The sequence below is a fragment of the Syngnathus floridae genome, chromosome 14, assembly GCF_059516105.1.
Source record: "Syngnathus floridae isolate MCC-2025c chromosome 14, RoL_Sflo_1.0, whole genome shotgun sequence".
Taxonomy (NCBI): Eukaryota; Metazoa; Chordata; class Actinopteri; order Syngnathiformes; family Syngnathidae; genus Syngnathus; species Syngnathus floridae.
This window is the reverse complement of record NC_142426.1, coordinates 6,736,499-6,758,374: the sequence shown is the minus strand read 5'-3', so window position 1 is coordinate 6,758,374 and position 21,876 is coordinate 6,736,499. Positions and strand designations below refer to the sequence as shown.

The 21,876-nt window shown below is 48.2% G+C and overlaps 2 protein-coding genes across 4 annotated transcripts; both read right to left on the bottom strand.

Annotated features, from left to right (window-relative positions):
• Positions 1-118: 118 nt before the first annotated feature.
• On the bottom strand, positions 119-3,908 carry pcyt1aa (phosphate cytidylyltransferase 1A, choline a). Its single transcript, XM_088395870.1, has 9 exons — positions 3,568-3,908; positions 2,456-2,597; positions 2,256-2,355; positions 2,067-2,183; positions 1,839-1,990; positions 1,642-1,720; positions 1,263-1,405; positions 1,004-1,192; positions 119-927 (listed from the first exon to the last, which is right to left on the bottom strand). Exons 2-9 carry the CDS (start codon positions 2,561-2,563, stop codon positions 715-717), a joined length of 1,101 nt encoding a protein of 366 aa, XP_088251996.1. The 5' UTR covers positions 2,564-2,597; positions 3,568-3,908; the 3' UTR covers positions 119-714.
• A 539-nt stretch (positions 3,909-4,447) lies between these two features.
• On the bottom strand, positions 4,448-21,758 carry mtcl1 (microtubule crosslinking factor 1). 3 transcript variants are annotated; one of them, XM_088395867.1, is made up of 16 exons: positions 20,640-21,758; positions 18,986-19,210; positions 18,706-18,864; positions 13,826-13,879; positions 12,297-13,643; positions 10,724-10,849; positions 10,417-10,521; positions 9,934-10,161; positions 9,749-9,844; positions 9,524-9,691; positions 9,187-9,462; positions 8,772-9,113; positions 8,582-8,661; positions 7,086-8,493; positions 6,421-6,470; positions 5,572-5,721 (listed from the first exon to the last, which is right to left on the bottom strand). In XM_088395867.1, the coding sequence occupies exons 1-15, from the start codon at positions 21,333-21,335 to the stop codon at positions 6,432-6,434; spliced, it is 5,349 nt and encodes a 1,782-aa protein (XP_088251993.1). In that variant the 5' UTR covers positions 21,336-21,758; the 3' UTR covers positions 5,572-5,721; positions 6,421-6,431. The 3 variants fall into 3 exon arrangements, with proteins under 3 accessions (XP_088251991.1, XP_088251992.1, XP_088251993.1); XM_088395865.1 differs by lacking the exon at positions 6,421-6,470 and having other exon boundaries at positions 4,448-5,721; XM_088395866.1 differs by lacking the exons at positions 6,421-6,470; positions 10,724-10,849 and having other exon boundaries at positions 4,448-5,721.
• Positions 21,759-21,876: the final 118 nt, after the last annotated feature.

Sequence of the window (21,876 nt, the reverse complement as noted above, 5' to 3'; positions counted from 1 at the left end):
GCCTTACTATACATGGTCATTTTTTTTTTTTAAACTTTCAAATGGCAGTGCGCATGCTGATTAATACCGAGACTGGAAGTTGGGCACGACAAGAGATTTAGACTAAAAGAGTCAAACATGATGTGGCCAACACGTTTAATACTTTTAGCCCATTTGACTCTTTCCATCTCTTACATGGAGTGCCCTAATGAGCCCAAAGAGTAAAATGAACAGATTAAAACATACACTTAAAAACATGTTCAATAGCATCGTAGTGGCGGCTGACACAACCGGCTACTGTAGTTGAGATGACAGAACATATTCAAAAATACATCCCGACATTAACGATGCCATTATTCCGACAGCCAACGAGATCCCAAACAAGCAGTCAATTATCGCGATTAAAATTAAACCGTGAATGGACGTAAATAACCCAAAGAGTGAGTCAGTTAAGTGGATGTTTCTCATACATACGTAAGTTGGGTTTTTTTCCAGAGACGTTAGTGAGAATACTAAAGTGAAAGTCGGCTCCTAAAAATACAGCTGGGGACCCTCTTTGCAGCCCTACTCATGAGGCCAACTTACAAACAATGCATGATGAAGTAGTGCACAAAAATAATCAAATATAAGTATATAAACAGGTGGCAAGTGCTCAATCGGACAACAAAAATGGGCCTGGAGGGAAATGGAACTATGAAAAACAAATAAACGGAAAATTTGCCTGTTGCGGCGGCTCTAGTTGTCGTCGTCGTCTTCGTTGTCGTCATCCTCGCTGATGAGGTAGCCCCGCGCCCCGCTGTGGTGAGGAGACGGTGAGGGCTTGTTGAAGAAGGGCAGGCGGAAGGTGGGCGAGGGAGAGCGCTCTTCACGGGTGGGGCTGCTGCTGGGGCTTTGGCGGGGGCTGATGGCCTGCAGCATGCGACCTTTGCCCTCCTTCAGCATATGCTTCTGTAAGTGAATGAGAATATCGAGTTGGCAGCAGCTTCAGACTCGTGCTGATGCACAAATGTATCATCATGCTCACCAGAGCTCCCTCAGGCCCAAACATCTGCAGGAAGTTTCCAATGAACTCGCGAGACTTCTCCTCCCACTTCTGGATGAGGTCGATGCCCTTCTCCTCCACTTTCTGGACAAACTCTTTGCGCTTCTCGTCCACGTCTCGTACCTTCCTCTTCACCTTGTCCACCCGCTCCTGCAGGTGGTACTTCTTCTCCTGGAGAATGGCAACACGGTTACGCGGTCCCTCCTGACAAGATTTGAACACGGCGGCGGGCGCTTCTTACGTTGATGAAGCTGACGTTGAGTTCCTTGGCCGTGTAGCCCCTCTGCAGGTTGCGCCTGACGTACACATCGTAGTCGCGGACGATGCGCGTGATGATGTCGGAAGTGGAGATACCTTGCGTCCGTTGGGTTGGCGCAAACATGCCTGCGAGGAGAAAAGCATCTTTGAACTCCAAAACCCTTTTGCCAATTCTAATCGGTTCTTGCTGTGTCTGTGCCAGTCAAGTGCAATTATATGCACTTCCACTAGATGGCGGAGGTTTAATTCATGTTCTCCTATCAATCCCAATACAACAGTGGGTATAAAAAGTCTACACCCCCCCAGTTTAAATGGCAGGTTTTTGTGACCTTCCTGTGTGCTGTTTGCATGTTCTTGTTTACCTGCTTCCTTAATGTGCTTGTATACGTCGTCACTGCCGGCCGAGGAGTACGGGATGTCGTCGTGGGCCACAAAATCAATCTGGTGCCACCCAAAAAAGTGACACAGTAGGGTTTCAGTCGTAAAAAATTAAATCAAATCAAACGGAAAGCAGCGAGCTGACACGCTGGGAAGCCCTCTCTCTCTCTCGTCCACTCACACGGTGTTTGGCGAGGAATTCGTGCGTTAACGTCCAGGGGGCATTGCGCACCACTTCGTCCACGTAGCGGCAATGTCGGATGGCATCGTAGCGCTCGTCTTCATTCATGACCGTGAAGCCCTTGAACTTGTGCGTCAGGTCGTCGCTGCACACTTGAAACACAAACAATCGATGGTGAAATGACGCTGGCGCAGCACGTGACAAACATGATATGGAAAACACACTTGCCTCCAACTATGAGGTGCGTGTTTGGGAAGAGGCACTTGGCCTGCATTAGAGCCCTGGCATGTCCCGAGTGGAAAACGTCAAAGATTCCATCAGCGTAAACCCTCACCGGCCTTTCCGCTGCATAGACACAAAACGCCATCAATGATTCATCCGGTGAAACGACGTCGGCTCGATGACGCTTGGACTCACGCCGCGTTCCCCGTTTGGCCTCGTCCATGCTGACCCTCTCGTAGGGCTGCGCGTTGGCCGGCTCCAGCTCGTCGGCGAAAGGCGCCGGGTGCTTCAAGCCCTGAAGGGAGCCGCGCAATCAGCACGGGAGCTCGAGCAACACTCAAACGAGCCTCGTGCTTTCTTGCTCTTTGAATTGCGCAATCGCGGTGCCGACTCACCACGGTGCATCGGGGGATTTTGCCAATCTTTTCTCCCACCTCCTTGTCCACATTGGAGGCATCTCGTTTCCTCTTCCTGGACTGAAGCGGCACGCTGGGACTTTCCATCTGAGTGAGAGGTGAAGACAAACGACCGCGACAGCTGCAACGAGACGAGCGAGCTGCTTATGTCACATGTCAAATTGACGCAGCACAAAGTCAGCAGCGTGCGGCCGTATCAGACCCTTATTGACTTCAGCTGACATTTTGACTTTCCTAACAGTTACACTGCTCCATTTAGGAAACTCCATTAGCATCTGCTACACCTTCCCCAATGACAGAGCCCAAATTCCCGTCACGTAACGCTTGAGGCCATCAAAATGGGACTTTGTTATTTTTAAACAGCCAGAAAGTGGGATTCCTTTGGCTTCTTTTGGCTTGAACCTTGCAGCTGTATGCATTACACAAAAGCCTGCACACAAAAAAACACTCACTTTGCACATTTCATCATACTGTACATGCTGCTATAAAAGAATGGGCGTGACAAATCCTGTTTAACTGCATGCTTAGTGAGCAACACTTTCATTGTTGATATAATTGACAAGGAAATTACCCCAAACAACCATTTATTTGCATATGCTGCTGTGCGGGCGGGCCACTGAAAAATGAATGGTGGGCCACAAACAGTCCCCCAGCCCATAGTTTGGGCACCACCCAATGTTGTCACCCCCATGAAAGTAGACTTGGTTATCTTTATGTTTGTCGAAATAAGACATTTCCAATCATTTGCTTTGACTCTGGAAATATTTTCGTCTACTTCATTCATGTTATTAGAATATTTGCAATTTCAGAATATTTTGAAACTTTCGTTTCTACCCACCTGAAACTCACAAATGTGTGTGAATTTATGGGCGGCAAAGGACAGGTTTTTTTTTTTTTGTCCAACAACAGCAGAACATTTTTAAGATTCCTCAAGACGAAAATCAGCAACTTGGGACTAAAGGCAACTGACAGCAGATAACAAGTGCCACTGGTTGAGCAGCATTAAGTCAGCTGGTTTTCTTTTCGAGCAACACAACCTCTCAACCTGAAACTTCACGTACAAGAGTTTTGTTCTGTTATTATTTACTTACTGTTCACTTTTGTTCGGTGTGCTACTTGTTGAATTTCTCGGCGACACCTCCTTTTCGCAAAGCTAGTTAGTTATCCGGCTAACAGAAAGGAAGCTCGCTTAACCCCCGCCGACTACGAGCTCGATGCTAGCTATTGCAACTTGTTTGCTAACTTGGAGCGACTCAGCCAGAGACAAGTCGAAACAATCCCCGATGGCGTGGAGCTACGCCCTGGTGCTCGCTGTGCTAGCCGCGGTGGAGTACTGCACAGGGCAAGGGGAGACACGCAATCCGGCGGCCCCCGCGGCAGAGCAGTGACAGATTGTACTACAACGCTGAGAGGTCAACAATTTTGGGACTACAAAAAAAAAGCGGAAGCGATTTGAGAAATGCATTTCCGGCTTTGTGCTTGGGCGGTGCTGCCACTTAGCGGAGTAAAATTGAAATTGACTGTTGTTCATTTCGTATCATTATTATTATTAGCAGTAGTAATAGTATTAATCAGTTGCTGCAGCGCATAATTTGCTCTTTTTATGGTCAACAAGACCTTTATGACCCCTTGCGCAATGCCAATCCGTCACCCAATCAGGAATAGGAAATTCTATTTGGTCAAATTGCAGCAAGATTATAAAACAATACGAAACTCACTTGCCCATTTTTGGCAGCTATGGCATCTAAATGGCCTGCACATATATGGCGCATTTCGAGTGCGTCAGTGTGGGGTCGGGACAGCACGCTCTGGTGAATTATTTAACAAAATCGGTGGGCTCCTCTCTGTGCCTCTCCGCGCCAATGGTGGCTCCCAGCATGCAACTGCCCACATTGAATAAATCATGTGGATAATCCTAAATTGAGAGCCAGCACGCACACTTGATGAATGAAAGACAATCAGAAGCGGTCATCTTGTAAATCCACATTCATGTTTAATGACATAATTAGACTATGTACATAGACTATAGATTGTTTTCACATAAATTCTCATTTAAAACATTCTTTTTTTCCCCCCATTCAGTTCAAACATAGGTGTACCGACACGCTGACAGGTGGTCCACTATAGAAAAACATCCAACAAACAAAACAAGAAACAGTTGATTATAACAATGACGAGCGCTCGTCTTGTACGTGCACTAAAGTGCTAGTGTCATGCAAATATTGGACGGATAACTGCCTCACGCAGATGCATAATTCGTCATTCTCTTCACCCGTGTTTTCATTTGAAAAAAGGAAATACACTAAGAACAACCTTTCGGGTCAGGGGAAGGGGTGACATCATCATTTGTCTCCGCTTCGCACCACAGAAGCGTAAGTTTTGTTCACAATTTTGGAATTGACGCAGTCTTAACATTCAACCGAGAAATGCAAAAGTGCATGCCGACACATGGGCCAGTGAGACATTTAAGTGAACAGGCACCTTGGATGGACATTTAGTTGGGGCTGTTGTTATCAAGGAGTATTATTGCTACACAATAATATTGGATGAAAAGTTTGGAGAAATTTGGAGTAAACAAGTCATACTTGTGAAAAGGTTTCCAAGAAAAATGCACATCTTAAATGTTTTAAAACTTTTTTTTGTGTATTAGACTTAAAGACTCCATTTTGACAAGATTAAGTTAGATTTCCTTGGACTGACATTCATAACATTCTGAATTTAATCTTATATTTATTGATTTGCCGTGTGGCCATAATAGTCCTTTGTATGATTTAAATGGTACAAAGACGTAACATTCAAGTTAAGAAAAAAGATCGACACGTATGTGGACTAAAGACGAACTCGAGTGTGAAGAGGCACCTTTTATGAAAATGTATTGATGATTATTTGTAATACTTTGTAGGAGAGGACTACAGTACATTTCAAGAAGTTGTCTTGTTTATTTTTTTTCCCCTTGAGGGGTCAGCTGGTGTTTCTCAGGTGACCAATGAGCATCTCAGTCTTATTTTTAAGAGCAAATGAATGAAGGGGAGACGTCAGAGGTAGAAAGACGAGTGTCATGCCTGGTCGCCTTCCGGAACGCTCACGCGCCGTCCCGGCGGCGGGAAGGTGAACCTCCTACCGGACGCCGAAGAGTGCGGCGGCGAGAGGTTGGCCCAGCGTGAAGGGGGTCGGCGATTGGCTGGGCGGGCCGGCCGTAGGAAGCAGGAGTCCAAGGGCGGCGCCACGGGAGATCGAGGCAGGTCCTGTGGATGACAGAGACAGTCAACCTATGATGACCGTGATTCTAAAACTCTCACTTTTTGTGATGATCGCTTTGATCAATACAAAATGGTGGTGGTGGTGGGTCTCCTATCGCTCGCACAACACAAATCATGCTACAAAACTGTAAATATGACCCACAACGGGAAACCAATCCACCTTAAGACACCATCAGGGCCTTCTACTCCAATTGCATATTTTTAAGCACATCTTTGTCAACAAATAAAAATTCCCCTTTCTAACTAAAGGCCAGCAATGTGTCTTAAGATGAATTTTTCCACTTCAAGTGTTGACGTAAATAATGACAAAGATGTCGCTTACTGCCCATAGTCTGCAACTGGAAAAGTGAGGGTAAATATGTAAAATAAATAAAGTGGAGTATGTCACAACCTGTCATGAAACATGTGATATTTACATGAATCCTTAAAGTAGCATGCTTGCCTTTTCCCTTTATATTAGATTGCACACATGAATAGCTCATAGGTGGCTGTGTCGTTCTGAGCTCTAGAGGGCGCTATAGAGTTCCACAGGCAAAACTGCATCAATAGGCCACTTGCAGATGTCATTAAGGAGTGTGTGAGAATCGTGTAAAAAATAAAAATCCTGCCCATGGCCCTGTGAAGCATGCGTTGGAATGACTGACGGGGTGATGTTCCATGAAGCTCGCAGAAGGAGGAACTTACATCGTGGAGACTTACAGCCCCCATGGAGTTGTTAATATGACAGTGTGCTTCTGGAGCAAAGAGGGGAGGGGAGGGGGGTTATTAAAGCAGGAAAGGTTCATTTGAAATGGAAGACTTGAAGGTGACCTAGAAATATAAACAACACAAAGTGCTGACCGCCATATTGGGTAAGGGTGAATCGTGCCACTGTAAAAGAGTGGTGTTAAAAAAAGAGCATGATCATTAATATGGTCAATCAAGAGCCACAGTTGGAACCATCATGCAAAAGACATTTTTGATTCACACAAACTGGAAGCAGATTTTTGTGAGCAACAGGTGCAAGGATACAACTTGTTATTTTTTAGGATTGTGCCACCAGATACAGTGTCTGTGATTATTACCCAACATCTTTTTTTTACCCCCCCTTTGCAGATTGAATCTTGTTAAACGGATTATTTGCAATTTTATCAAAATAATCTTCGGTTAATCCCGAATTACGATAAATCGTTCCGCTCATTTGTAAGCGTGATCCTTTTCATATCTTGGCTGCGCTGCCACATTCATTTTGTCAGGAGACGTTTCAGAATTCCATTCGTAGCGTGAATGAAATTCCAGCAAAGCTCTTGACATAAACAACATTACATATGTATAGAAACATAATCTAAACAGGGATTTGGAGTATTTACCTCCATGCATCCAGGCTGTGCTTTCTCTGCTTCGGCCATCTTGCTTCCTCCTCCTGCCTGCGCTCTCCTCTCATCCTGCAGTTTTTTGTTGAGGATGCGGGCGGCGTTCTCGGCAAGCGTGTACCCCGGGGGCGCCGACAGGTCCTGCCGAATGCTGACCACTTCAGCGTTGTGCTCCCCCTGCGTTTCCACTATCAGCTGCACGGGGCTGGGGGAGCGGCCCCTGGAGCTCCTGGGCTCCGGGCCGGGCTCCGTGGCCATTGTGGGGCGCGAGCGGCTGGGGGACTTGTTGAACTTGGGCACGGCGTCATAGACGACAGGGGTGTGGTCGATGATGTTGAAGAGGCTGGAGAGACCGTCGTTGATGGTGGTGTGGACCGGGCTATCCCGCGTGGTGGTTGAGCGTGCCCACGCCGACTCGCTGTTGCCCTTCTGGGGGGTCGTAGGGGTGGCGGCTCGGCCGGCGTTGGGTATCTCCGCCTTGTTGGATGACGAGGTCCTGCGCTGAAGTTTAGGCGACCCATATTTGGGCGAGCAGCAGGGCCGCTCAAATTTACTCTGGATGACCGGCGAGTACTGGACCTTCCTGGTATTGCGCGAGGGGGATGAAATGGGGGTGCTGCCCCCTTTTGGGGTGAGGCAGCGGTGGGGGCTGCTGGTCAGGTTCCTCAGCAGGTCTGTCTGCAGACCCACGCTGATGGTCTGCGTGGTCTGAGTCCCTCGCGTGGTGAAGCCGTTGGTTTGACACGCTATATCACGTAGCACTGGCCCAGGTGGGCCGGTGCGGATGGCGTTCCTCACCGAAATGGCCACCTCCTTCATGTCATCGCTCATGTTCCGAGCCAGCTGGAGCTCCAGGGAGGAGGCGTAGCCCACCGTGGAGCAAATGGGTGACTGATTCGGGGAAGTCCTTAATCCCCCGGCTTCCAGAAGGCCACACGGCCACCTTCCACCAGCTAACACCTCATCTGACCCGCTGGCCGTCTCCCCGTCACCTCTGGCCTTGTTCCCCTTTGCGTAATGGACGTCAGACTCTGGCTCTGGCCCAGCTCTTGTGGGGCTATGGAGGATGTGGACCCCTTCTCCCATACCTACCCTACTGTTAAGTGTGCTGCTGCTGGTGGTGGTGGTGGTCAGGCTGGCGCTGGTGGTGAGGAACCAAGAGGGCGGTTGGAAGGGCTCCGTGAACGGTTCCAGCCCCCGCGTCTCTGAGGTTTTGCCGGCCCACGTCGATGACGAGAAGTCCCAGCCCTTATTGTTGAACTCCTCGATGTACTTGAGGTCATCTGGCGAAAGAGGCGGGGTGACGTCGTCGTGGCCTTGCTCGCCGTGCCGCGTCTTATCGGGGAGAAACGGCGAGCTGTCCATCAACCGCTGGAAGTCGCTCATGGAACATACCGACTTGGCTCTGGACGGAATGCGTACAACAGTAATCCGAAACCATTCGAATCATTTACAATGGGGTGATGAATCAGCATCTGCAGCCGCAAACTCACCGAAGCAAACTACCACCACTCATTTTCTCATCAGGGTATAACTCGGAAGCTCCTTCTCTCTCGGATATCACATTGAGGGCCTAAAAGACAAAAAATACCATAAATATCCATGGTTTCATTTTCTAGACTATTCTCACTATATAATGGCACCCTTGTGGTAACTGAGCAGAAATTGAGGACAACCTTTTACCTCCTTCATGCAGGGGAACCTCTTGTCGCTCTCCAGCCTGCAAGGCGGGGGGACCTCCAGGCTGGTGAGGGGATCCAAAGTAAGAGCATCCAGAAAGGGGCTTTCATCCAGGAAGGGGCTTTCCGTGGGCTTTCGAAGCCTACCGGCGGCAGCCCCTCCTTGTTCCAACAACACGGCGTCCGAGTCGGAGAGGGAACGAGCTGGTGGCATCAGGATGGATGTAGATGAACGCGGGGACTGGGGAGAACGTGGGGAACGTGGGGAACGTGGGGAGCGGCCACCGATGCATGCGCCGTTGTCCTCTGCGCCCTCACCTCGCCGGCAGTTCAGCTCTCTCTGGAGCTGACACATTTTTTATTTCAATAAAAAAAATAAAGGACGTCGTATGTAAGACAGTCCTAAAATGACTCCTAACCTTCTCCATTTTGTGGTGGAGATCGCGGGTACTGCCATCCCACTCCTGCCTCTGACGCTCAAAGTGCTCCAGCAGCTCGGCCCTCTCACGGCTCCATCGCTTCTCGCCGTGCTGCAGCCGCCAGCGGAGGTCCAGTGAGGTGTTGTGGCTCTCAGCCAACAGACGTCGGTGCTCCTCGCGCTCTTGCTTCACGGCCCACTCAGAGTCCAGGGGCGCCATTTCCCCTTCACCCCCCTGAGCCTGGCCTCGCATTCTTCCTCGCGCCTCCTCCTCCACCTGCACGACACACTTTGTCGCATGGGGACCCTCAGGAGCGCAGCCGAGCGTCCATCTGTACCTTAGCGAGCTGGCACTTCATCTCGGCCCGTTTCACCTCCCAGGTGGCTTTGTCGTTGGCGTAAGCCTGCTGCAGTTGGCAGCGCCGCACCTCCTCCTCACGCAGTTCTTCCCGAAAGTGCTCAAGCAGGCTGCGTAGCGCCTGTAGCATCCGTCTGTTCTCCCCAAACTGCAAACATGTTGGATGTCAAGAATTTTTCAAAAAGCTCCAGCTCTATGGAATTACCTGTTGCTGGTACTGCAGGTGTCCATCAGGCGCCCCATCAGCCTCCATCTGCTGCGTCATTCCACTAATCTCAGAGACGCCCTCCGACTTCTCCACCTGTGCGGGGGGATGAATAAATAGCATAAAATATTTGCAACGGAGAGCATTTTTCATTTTGTAGCCAAATAATTTTCCAAGCGGCTCACCTCAGGCCGTGCACCGTCCTCGGGCAAAGCAGCGTCCCTGCTTCCGAGCCTCCAACGTACCAAGGTGGATTTGAGCTTCATGTAGAAAATGGCCGTGTTGCGTCGGAAGAGGCGAATTTCTTGCAGCAGGGTGGCTCGCTCCTGAGCCCAGGAAGCTTCCGGACCCTGGAGGAGGCCCGGCAGCTCCAGACGCGCTCGCTGGGGTTCCGAGCGTGAACGATCATCCTCCTACCAAAACAAAGAGGTCGGAGAATCAGGGGTAATTATTTATTTATTGCGTCTATTTAGAAGGGATTTTTCTTTTTTATAAATACATTTTTGTTAAAAAACAGTAAAAGTGCCTCAGCTTCCGCTATGCCTTTCATTTATGATTTTTTTTTTGCTTACCAAGCTTCAAAATTATTTTTTTTGCTTACCAAGCTTCAAAATTAGTTTTCCTACATTTAATTTGATTTATTTATTTTATGCTGCAAATGCTCATACTTGAGGCATCGAGATGACCGCAGTATCCCGTTCATCTGTCACGACTCTAATCCGTCGTTCGTGATCCGGACGAAGCTGTACGTCGAGGGCAGGAACCTCCCGCAGCTGCAGGCAACAAAAGTGAGACATTAGTCACGTGATTAAGCCCAACATTTTTGACTAAAGCCTTCAATTCTCCTGTTGCCAGTTAAATTGACCTATTTTAAAAAGTTGAGGAATAAAAATATTTTTTTTTTTACATTTTAAGCAAGTGAGTGGTGGCAGTGGGGAGGTATACAATATATGAATATTTTTGGCCGTGACTGACCTCTGTTCTTAAAACCAGTGGTCTGTGGTACCTAGCGAGTCCCGCAGCACCTCCCCTGCTCTGGTTGTGGGGCTCCACGCCTCGCTCCTGTCCTATGCGCCACTCCAGCTCATCCCTCTGATCGGACTGTGAGTGAGGAAGGGTGGGTTGGGGGGGGTCGGGAAGTGTACAGGAGGGCATGGAAGAGGGGGGGGGTGGAGGAGATTGTGGTGATGTGGACAAAAAGACAAGAGGACAACAAAGCGGGTGAGGAGGAAAGACCTCGAGCAGGACACAGAAAGACAAAACTGTGAATGGCTGATGAATAAGAGCAAAACGTGGGAAGGGGGAGACTAAAAAGACAACAAACAGACTAGAGTAGAAAAAAGAGCGCAAATAGGAAGACCAACTTAAAGATGACGGCGTATGACAGAGATGAGAAGAGGACAAGGATGAGGATGAACACAATGGCGGGCTGGAACATCTGAAGGAGGGGGGGAGGGAGGGGGGGGTGAGAAGGAGGGGGCAATTCAAGGTGGAAAGAATGCAAAAGACTCATTATGAAGCGCATGCAATGACGGACGTGTGAGTCCAAACTAAAGCAGCTGGCTTGAGAAGTAACCATGGAGAAAAAAAAAAAAAGAAGTGCAGTACGACAAGCGAATCCGCCAAAAAAGGTGGCTAGGAGAAACAAAATAGCCGCTCAACATGCTTGTGTATTGTTCAAGGCAAGAAGATAGTGAGCAGCAACGTCCGTGACGACTAAGAATGGAAGTGTCTGGAAATTGAAAGGGTCTGATTGCTTTAAACTTGTGAGAGCTGCAGAATCCACCCAGCTCCACCGGGAGCACAGCAGGAAGAGGAGGACGAGGAGAGGGAGGGGACCAAAACACCTTCCCTTCTCGGCCCGGGCGCTTGGAGAGCATTCCAAAAAAGCCGGCGAGCTCCCTTCATCATGCAACCCTGCTTTCGAGCCTTTTTTTGTTTGCTGACACACAACGGGATGTTTGTCTCCTTGGTGACAACGTACAAACACAAAAACAGTGACGCCCATTAAGAGCCACAGAGATAAGAGGCAGGTTCAGAAGCCATCCACCATGCAGTCAAGTTAAAAAAAAAAAATGCTCGGATTGCGGCCAAGTGGGCAGGCAGTGCGTGTGGGCAGGCGGCAAGCGAGGCGGTGCTCTATGGGGAGCGTGTGCGTGAAGATGCAGATGGCAATGTGGTGGTGGCGGCAGGACATGATGGCGGCAAGGGGAATGGTGCCAGTGCGGTAGAGCTGGGTGGCTCTCGACAGGCATCTAAACATGATTCTTCTAAAGTTAATTGAACGGGCTCTTGTACCCTCAGCTAGCTTAGGGATCAAAAATGGCCTCTATGCACTCATTAGTTGTCCATTTCCATCCAACGTGAGGGCAGAGGTTGGTCGGGGTTCAGGCCACCAGGATCCCTCATTAAGTTGACAAGTCAAAATAAAAGCCATTTTGAGAAAAGCTGCTGTGTGTGAGGAGATCCCAAAATTTGGCGGGGGTAAACCAGTGTATTATCTAAGACGGAATTGGTCAATACGTAGAAAGTTGCAAAGCGAAATTACCTGCAAGTCTGTCATCAGGTCTCTCCCAAAATTGCCAATGGGAGAATCCCGGGACATGGAGGTGACCGTGGATAAGAAGCTACTGGACTCGGTGAGGTTTGGCATCGGGGACAGGTCATCCGTCCTCTCCCTCAGTCCATCACCGACGTGTTCCAGTTTCTCCACGAAGATGTGCAACTCGGTGCGGAAAGCCTTCATGCGGGTATTGACGGTGTCCAGGACTTGGGGGTCGCCTCCTCCCTGAGAACCCTCAGCCGTCGTCACCAGAAGCCCGCCCTCCAGGATCAGACTGTCCGTGTCAGTGATCAGACGGTCCACCGACTTTCCGAGTCTATCTGCCTCTCTTTTCACGTTGGCAAAGGATTCTCGTTCCTCCCTGCGGCGGTTGGCGAGTTCTGCGGCGTTAAGTTCCATGCCGTCTGACGGTCGGATGCTTGCGAACCCTGAGGTGGTGGTGGTGGTTTTCTCAAAGAGGTCTTCAGAGTCGCTCTCCCCACCGATTGGGCCTTCCCTCTTGGGTTGGAGTAGAAGGAGTCGCCCTGCCTCCTCGTCCTCGGCTGCTTCCCGCCGGCCGGCGTCGCTGTCTGCGTCGCTGTCTCGCGGACTTCCAGTTCTCAGGCCCAGATGCGCCGCCAGGTCACAACGCTGGACGTTGGACAGAAGAACTCTGTTCTCGTACTGAAGCTTCATCACTTTTCCGCTCAGGTCATTAATCTGCATCCTAGCTGATTTCAGCTCCTCCATCATCAACCCTCCGCCGGAGCCATTAGCAGGTTTAAAAAGTCCTTCCGTCGCCCCGTCCTCGGTGCTGAACTTGAAGCGGTTGAGCTCTGAAGTAAGCTGCCTGTTGTGGTCCTCGATCTCCGAGATGGAGCGACGCAGCAGTTCCGCTTCCTCCTCCACAAACTGGAGGTGACGGCGAAGCTCGCCGGCCGACTCGAGCACATCGCCGCCGCCGTAGGGTGATGAGGGCATGCTGGAGAAGGGCTCCCTGCCGAAGCAGTCTCGTTCGTACTGGCAACGGATGTCGTCGTTTTCGGCCCGCAGGCTGCGGTTCTCCACCTCCAACTCAACGATCTTCCTTCCCAGAATGTTGGCTTCCTCCTCCACCAGCTTGAGACGCAGTCGCAGCTCTGCTTCACGAGTGGAATGAGGGCCGCCGCCGCTGCTGCCGAAGCACTCGGCCAGGGGAAGGGGGCTGTCCACGTCTCCGTAGACCGACTTGTACTTCTGTAGCTCCTGCTCCAGTTCGTCTTTCTCCCGGCCCAGCTTGGCCATCTTTTTACGCATCAGACCTGACTCCTCCTTGGCGAATTGGAGCTGGCACCTGAGGTCTGCGCTGTCCTCCTAGTGGCGACATGACATATTTATAAATGAATAGCTCTTTCACACAACGATGCCACAAAATTGTTAGATACAATAATATTTTAATACATAGTTAAAGCTTTTATTTTCATCCAAAGAAATAAAATTTGGCCAAATTAAGTGAAATAAAGAATGAAAAAAAAAAGTAATTGTTTTGCATTTACCTGGCTGGTGGATTTTTTGTCCTTAAATGAGCTCCCCCGTCTCCTCGACGCAGTCTGCAAAACACCCATAAAAATCATTTCATAACAAACCACTGTATCTGACTCTTATTCCGGTATTGTCTGGAGGAGATGAGAGCAATAGATGACGGCTCAGGAACGGTGAGATCCGTTTGAGATTTTATCAATAATAATCCCGTAAAAGATGGAGGCTGCAGAACATTAATCCTCGTTGGGGAGCTTGCGTAACGTTAAACATTTCCGTCGTAAGGTCAACGTCTGATGATGGATAGAAGTCTTTAACGTATTTAACGCAGACTGAAGATTAGACTGCGACTATGGTCTGAGCCTCCATCATTGTGTTCAAACCCTTTTTTCAGACCTACATCTGGAAGAGTATCGGGAAGAGATATTACTGTTTTTACTATAAGGTTTAGTTCCTCTGAAAATCACTTCTGACCCTCTAAAATATAATATTTTTTTCTCCTTCAGCCATGTCTTGGATATACTAGGAGGGATGGGCCCCAGTTAGTCAACCTTGGTGGAGCAAAAAAAAAAAATGACTCAATCGCTGGCTCTGCAACCGGGAGGAAAGGCTCACTTAGCAACACGAGCAAAACATTTACTGGGTGGGGCCTGAGAATAATTTTTTCCCGTGATCCTTGAATTGGATTTTTGTCTGCCACACGACCAGGGTGACTCCCATATGTTCACTGACGCCTTGCTGAGCGTCTCCAACACTGCTCCTGTTCTAATTCCTCGCCATGGTGACACAGCTAATCTTCTGTCTGGGAAGACACAGGATTAGACCTCCATAACCCTGAAAAAGTTAAAACAGGTCAAAAGGTGGTCTGTTGCATACGAGCCAACAAGTAGCATCTGGTTAGCTGGTTAGCTCGTCAGTGTTGCCTCCAAATGTGGGTGGAAGACGACGGGAAAAGGAGGACACTGCAGCGGCAAGAGCGTTGTCGACGCACACCGCTAATGGGATTTAACGGGGGTGTGGGGGGGCACTCCCCGAAAGAGGGTGTGATGGCTGCACAAAAGGAGCTTTTGAGGGTGGCTGGATGCAGATAAAGCTTGTCTCAAATACAACAGCGGAATATATCACGCTATAATTATTCTAAGGCCGATTAGAAGAGTCAGATGCGGACTCTAATCCATTTTAGGAGATGAATTAATACCGCACACGCACTTGAGTGAATGTAAACACGACTCTGATAATTAGAGTCCAAGCATCCGGTGTGGCGGTGGGTGTTTCATCTTTATTATCCTTGGCCCAAATCATTCACCACTGTGAAGGATTCCCCAAACTGAAAATGAAATAGTAGTTTCACATAGGGATGGAAAATTTAACAGCACCTTTCCGCCATTTTTTTTTTTTATATTCAAGATATTATTCATAATCACAATAGCTAACTAAATGACTGACAATATGATTGACTGACTTGTGAGCTAATTTACAAATTACTTTTGTCACTAGTTACAAACTGATTGGACTAACGGGAAGACTGAATAATTAATCACCTGACCAACTGATAATCTGAGCTAACAAACTAAACTAATGACTTAAATATTAAACAAACTGACTGACTCCATAAACCTGTAATGAGATTTAGCACAAGATTTTTGTCTGTGTGTGTGTGTTGTGTAAACAACATCAGAAGAGAACATTTGTCAGCGAGACAGGCGAGATGCAGCATTCCCTGAGGTCGCTTCAAGGTCAGGCATCCCCCCCTTTCCCTCTCCCCAGAGGACGAGGCAAGCATCTCGTAAACAACATGGCCGTGCCGCAGATAAATTGTGAAGGTGTGAAACTGTTTTGACATGAAATCAGACAAAGACAAATTACACAATTTTTCCTACACGTGACAAAAACTTATAAAGGATGATAAACATCCCGTTGCGGTATTTTGCTGCTTTACAAGTGTACCGATGAAACTGACAATACACGTTGCGAGTGTGTTGAATAAGTGAGATGATTTTCGTGTATGCCCATCAAAGCGCCATTGTTCCAGCCTCTGTTGCGTGTCGGCTGCCTGGCCGAGGCTCACACTCGCGCACACACATAACGTGGTGAGCTTCCCATGGGAACCAACCACCACAAGGCAACAGAATATTTTGTAACATCTAGTAACAGAATTGAGGCCAGTTGATGACATCATGGTTTTCCTTCCACTATCTCAGCATTGGGTCTCTTTCATAAAACAAGTTGTATGATGTTGTCCAACTAGTCCTCGAATAAATTGCGCTGAATCGGCAGATATCACCACTGCCAAGCTTTTGATGGCATCTCACGGTGCCTTTGTGGCACGCTGGTACATTTGAGTGCCAATGCTCATTAAGTTCATTCAGGGGAATAAAGTACTTTTTTTGTGGCTAAGTCAAGATAAAGTCTTAAAAGTTTTGAGTGTCTTTAAATTTGAGGCAAATGGAGGATTTAAAAAAAAAAAAACTTAAGTAGCAGACAAAGTTTATCAAGATAAGAGTAGACCAGCGAGATAAATGAGTCCTATTATTTAATAATGTCTTGAATCCACCATCCATATCCTATCCATAGTCTGGCAAATAAATTTATATTCAGAACCGCTGGAGTGATATTAGAGTTTGAAGAAGACTGAATGGGACAGTTCAAGCTAAAATGAACACAAACCAGACAACTGCCATTTTGTTGCTTATCTGACATGATGAAAATTTGATCATCTTAACAGACAGAAGCCGGTGAGAGTATTAGGATGGAACCAGAACCAAGCTGTGACCCGTTGGAATCTTGTCTCAGAAGATCTCGTCTCAAACATCACCGTGGGCTGTTGTCGCGACTAATCATCAGTCGTTGCTGATATTTAACCCTGCGGCTACAAAACCCTTTCAAATACCCAGTGACATTGAATCGTTGGGCACTATTGTCCGACGCTAACTCAAAGATGCAAACGGGCGTTGCGGATGCCTTGGCCGAGGCCTAAGCTCTAATAAATGGAAGATATAACTCAGCCAAAAGAGGCGCTGTTAATTCACTCTCAACTCGTTTGCTGTCTAAACAACACAACGGGAAATTGGACTACTACATCAACGCAGCTGCCTGTGAAACAACATTTAAGGACAACCAAAATAAGAGTTAAAAACTGACAAACGATTCATTGACTGAGAGCTTTCTCCAACAGTCAGTTTTTGTAAACAAAAGTCTATCCAATTCAAAAACTGAATGATCCAATCAAAATAAAACCTCATTAGCATTATTCGTTGCTATCTATATACCATATTTTCCGGACTATAAGGCGCACATAAAAACCTAGAATTTTCTCAAAAGCCGACAGTGCGCCTTATAGTCCGGTGCGCCTTATATATGGACCAAATTCCTAAATTTAAACTGGCCCGATTGACTGGCATTATGTCATGAAATCAATCATAAGTGGCCCGCTGAAGACTATGAATCATGAATCAAAAAGACTATGGATCATTATTTTGTGATTATAAAGTAACTTGTTGCGTCTGAAGTTGAACTAAAAAAGATAAAATGGAGATTGATTCGATTTGGATTAAAAATCTGACATGATGCATTAATGGTGCGCCTTATAGTCCGGTGCGCCTTATATATGTACAAATTTTTAAAATGGGCCATTCATTGAAGGTGCACCTTATAGTCCGGTGCGCCTTATAGTCCGGAAAATACGGTACTACTGTCCATTGGGTTCAATCCAAAACGAAAGGCAGCCTGAAAGTCAATTTCAGCCAATCAGAAAGACACTTGGGGAAAAGACCACATAATGGAGCAAAGAGGAATCATTGTATTAAATTTTCCCACCCCCAAATGTCTGTTTCCAGTGTCCAAAAGGTCCAAAGAAATGGATACAAGAATAGGAATGGATGCCAGACAACAGAGGGTTACTTGTACGGGGGGGACTTGAAGTTGTTGGGGTTGGTGCATCCAGCTGGCTGATAATGGGGTCGCCTCTGAGTCCACCCGCCTCTTGTGCGTGCGTGTCCCACGGCTCACAATTAGTCGCTAATAAGGGGGGAGGGGCCTCACGGCCAGACAGTGTTGACTGGGCGACGTTATCGCCACCCAACAGACGCCACAGGGGGGACGGAGATTAACCATATGGAAAACTTGATTTGCATTTGGATTCAAAAGAATCAATCGGAAAAAGAAGCATTTCATGATTTACGTTTTGTCCGAACTGTTTTACTTTGGCACGGCTAAAACAAAAATACTCGACTGCTATTCCTCCAATATTTTGTTTTCTTTCCGCCATGAAATTCCACTGCTCCACAGAAAAATTTCAACAAGCCTTCAACTCACAGGATGTCATTTCCTGACATTCACATGGATTTTACAAGATAACTGGAGAAGCTTTCAAAGCGTCTTGTAAATCCCAACAAGTAAAACAACGTGACAGTTTCATGTCGGCCCGAGTGTCTTTGTGTCAACAGAACTTTGCGTCATCTCGAGAAAAAACACGACACCCAGACGTTAATGTGAAGTTACGTCTACATTCTGGGGTAAAATATCGTCGAACACAAACCGAACGAATCCAGTTGAAAATGAAGTTCGTGTGATGATGTAGCACTGAATTATGAATGCTCGGCGTGTATTTATGTTCAAAGGGAGAATGCAGTACGTATGTGTGCCACTGCGGCAGGGAGTCTCCTCACTCATTGGCGGAGTCTCTCTCCCACACACACACACACACACACACACACACACATGCTAACTGGGTCAATGAGATTCCCCCATATTTTTCAACCAGCTTCCGATAAGCAATTGACATTGGAATTTTGGCTTGAGGAGACGTCACAGATGCCAATATCGGTGGATAATTATCAGCCACCGATATTATCGTGAGTTTAAAGTCTATAAAGTAAAAGTTTTTGCTTTCACTGACCTCTTTGGCTCGCTCCAGCTCGTTTTGCAGCGCCTGCTTGGCGATCTCCACCTCGATGATCCTCTGGCGCAACTGCTCGTTCTCGTCCTCGGCTCGGCTTCGCTTATCCTCCACGCTCTCCAACTCGTTGTGCAGGCGCACCGACACGTCTTTGGCCACCTGAGGTCACATGATAGCGTTACTCGATAGATTTGATTTCACACGGCTATTTCTAATAGTCAATTCTGAATGTAAATTTGAATTGAATTCAGTACTAAAAGCACACGTAGACGTTTGACACCTTGAGATCCTGCTCGAGGGCACGCAGCAGCTCCCCGTCCACGTGTCCCGTCTGGGCGGCGCGCAAGCCCTTCTGCTCGGCCTTCCTCAGGCGGTACTGCAGAATTCGGCAGTTCTTGTTGGAGCGCTCCAGCTCTCGCCGCAGCTCCTGTAGCTGGTAAACCTCCTCATCCATGTAGGTGTCCCGCAGCTCCTCCATCTCCGCCCGCAACTCCTCCGCTTCATCCTGCAAGCGCAATTTGTCTTCCATTGAATTGACTCAAAGAAGTTATTAGTTTTTTTCTCTGCGCTCTTCCAATCTATTTGCACTAGATGACTTTGTCTATCTTCCGGCCTTGAGCATGTGGCGGCTTCTTAAAAGATTGTGGTGAACCTCCTACTCTACTACTAAGCAATTCTCAAGCTGCCATTCGAAATTGCACACGGAAGCACAGTTGAATGCTGAAAGGAGACATGAAATATTGGTGCATCCCACAGAGATAAGACGCTTAGTTACATCATCAGCGGTGGGTGACACAACCAGACCTCTCTAATCACAAGCATGTAATCCCCAAAGGTATGCTCTATTCTCTTCTAGTTTTTCATTTAATTCTGCAAACTCCATCTTATTTTGATGCATCTCTTAAAATCTTCCGAAAGGCAAGCACAGGCTCAAAGTTTGATTCCAGTAGCTTAAAATTACAATTCTAATTAAGTTGGTAAAAGTACATTTTTTTTCTTATGCTCGTTACTGCCCCCAACAGGATCGGAGTGGACCGGAAGGGCAAACTCTCAACTGGCTGACATTCTAATTAATAAATGATGTGAAGTCTAAACATTGATTTCCCTTCTCCACTAGATGTCCCTTCTCATGATTGGCTAAATGCTCACCATCTTCATCTGTGATGTAACCTCATCTCACTCTAAGTGACAGTTTAGCTTGAGTTCATTCAAAAACACATTTGCGCATATGTCAGCTGTCCATTGACGAATGAACAATCCTTTTACAATTTTCTCTGGTGACAGGCTTTTACGAGAACGAGCCGTATTGATTGACTGAGCTTTGTCGAGAAATACAAAGTCGACTGTTTTAAAGGGTTGAGGGTTTTACGGTGCACTATAACGCCAGATAAACACCCTTTTAAATATTAATTTACAAGTTTTGTCCCGAATAAAAACACCACAGGTGTCATTTTCAAACCAATTTCAGTGACAAAATCAACTTGTGAGGTGTTTTTGTGTGAGTGTGTTTGTGTGTGTGTTTGTGTGTTGGGGTGAACCAGCTGGCCCCGCAGGAGGTCGCTTGAGCCCAAGCACACATGGGACACGCAAGTCCTCAGGGACGGACGGGGCAGCTTTAGAGCGGAGAGCAAAGCTGATTAACCACCCGCAATGTTGTCACCAAGACAGACACACACACACACACGGATATATTGCACACAATGTTAATTTGGGTCAGAACAGAATTGGACACTTTCAAATACACACACCAACTCACACATTATGGATTGGTTGTCACGTGGCTCTCCAACCATGAGAATCAAAATGAATGTTTGATCATTTTCATCTCATTAGGAGAACGCAAGTGTTGCGTTCTCTGGGTGTTGAGTGGGAAACTCTCCTGCAGTCCATTAAGATTCATTCAATCAGCAAATATGAGAGTCACGCGTGCTTACCTTCAAATAATCGTTCTCAGATTTCAAATCCTCGATTTCCCTCAGCAGTTCTTCCTCGGTTCCTTTGGGTTTCTTCTCGGGACCGGTCCGGACCAAACACATCGTAGCCTTGGGGACAGGATTAGGCAGCAGAGTAGACGGCATCACCGATGGTTGTGTCCGCACCGGATGCGCTGACCCTGGTTGATCCTTATCGCTGGAGCCGGTACCGGACTCAGCGTCGCTGCTGGCCACCGGCGCCAACTCGGACGGGCAGTCCGACAGGTCCGAACTGCTGTCGGTCTGACCGACATGACCAGTCGGTACCCGGACCGGGGAGCCATGTCCGATTTGGCCGGAGCACGCCGGGACGAGCCTCTCCTTCTTGGTCTTGGAGAGGGTCGGACTGCAGGCTGTTTTAAGTTCTGCTCCGGGGAGCCTGCCTGGCCTTTTGAGCTGCCCGGCCTTGGTGCTACTCCTGGCGCCCGCAGCGGGCTTCTCTTTCGCCGCTGCGAGATTGCGCCTGGAACCGCGGTTGGGACCCTGTTGCTTGCCGAGTTTGGGTGATTTGGGTCCAATAACCGGCGGCTTAGCGGCGCGGGCGTGCACGTCCTTCAGAAAAGGTCTGGCTGGGGAGGGCACCCGATTGGGTCTCTTCTTCTCCGGCTGGCTCGGTCTGGTGTCGCTGCCTGCAGAACCATTGGAGGTCTCCATCATACATCAGCAGCAGGAGGAGAAGGAAGAAGGGGAGGAGGGGGGTGATGGAGGAAACGCTCGGTCCTCGGCACCGTGGGACGGGAACAACAGTTGCGGAGCGTCTTCCTAATCGGGTTCGAGATGAGCATCCTGCGCGCTACCGCGTCGTCTAGTGTGCGCTTGCTCGCTCACTCACTCACACACCAGGGTGTCATTGTGGTCCCCCGCGGAGGAGGACGACTGCAGTCATACCGGATTAGGGGGGGAGGAGACGGGCAGGTGGCAGACATGCTGGCGGATGACATGTCGTCGCTAGACTCGGTCTCCCTTTCGGTTGTGGATGTCCATGTCCTCCGGCACGGCCCGAGTCTCGAGTAATACTTCTTGGCGAGTGTGACTCGACGTGTCAGATCCGCAAACGCTGCGGTTGTGTGACGCCCGTGATTGGCTTTACGGCGCATGCGCAGGTTGCAACACGCGTGCACAAACATGCGCGCGCGCGCGCGCCTACCTCGTGGGTTTTGGATGGAAGCAGGGCACTCGTGCATGCGCATGTTCCGTT

What these genes read in the sequence shown, in the direction of transcription:
- pcyt1aa (XM_088395870.1), bottom strand. Translation starts at nt 2,563, where the DNA reads ATGGAAAGTCCCAGCGTGCCGCTTCAGTCCAGGAAGAGGAAACGAGAT. An exon ending in CACGCACCTCATAGTTGGAG is followed by an intron (nt 1,991 to 2,066) that starts GCAAGTGTGTTT and finishes TTGTGTTTCAAG; the next exon opens with TGTGCAGCGACGACCTGACG. An exon ending in TTGGGCCTGAGGGAGCTCTG is followed by an intron (nt 928 to 1,003) that starts GTGAGCATGATG and finishes ATTCACTTACAG; the next exon opens with AAGCATATGCTGAAGGAGGG.
- mtcl1 (XM_088395865.1), bottom strand. Translation starts at nt 21,335, where the DNA reads ATGATGGAGACCTCCAATGGTTCTGCAGGCAGCGACACCAGACCGAGC. An exon ending in TGAAGTGCCAGCTCGCTAAG is followed by an intron (nt 9,463 to 9,523) that starts GTACAGATGGAC and finishes TGTGTCGTGCAG; the next exon opens with GTGGAGGAGGAGGCGCGAGG. An exon ending in GGTTCCCCTGCATGAAGGAG is followed by an intron (nt 8,662 to 8,771) that starts GTAAAAGGTTGT and finishes TTTGTCTTTTAG; the next exon opens with GCCCTCAATGTGATATCCGA.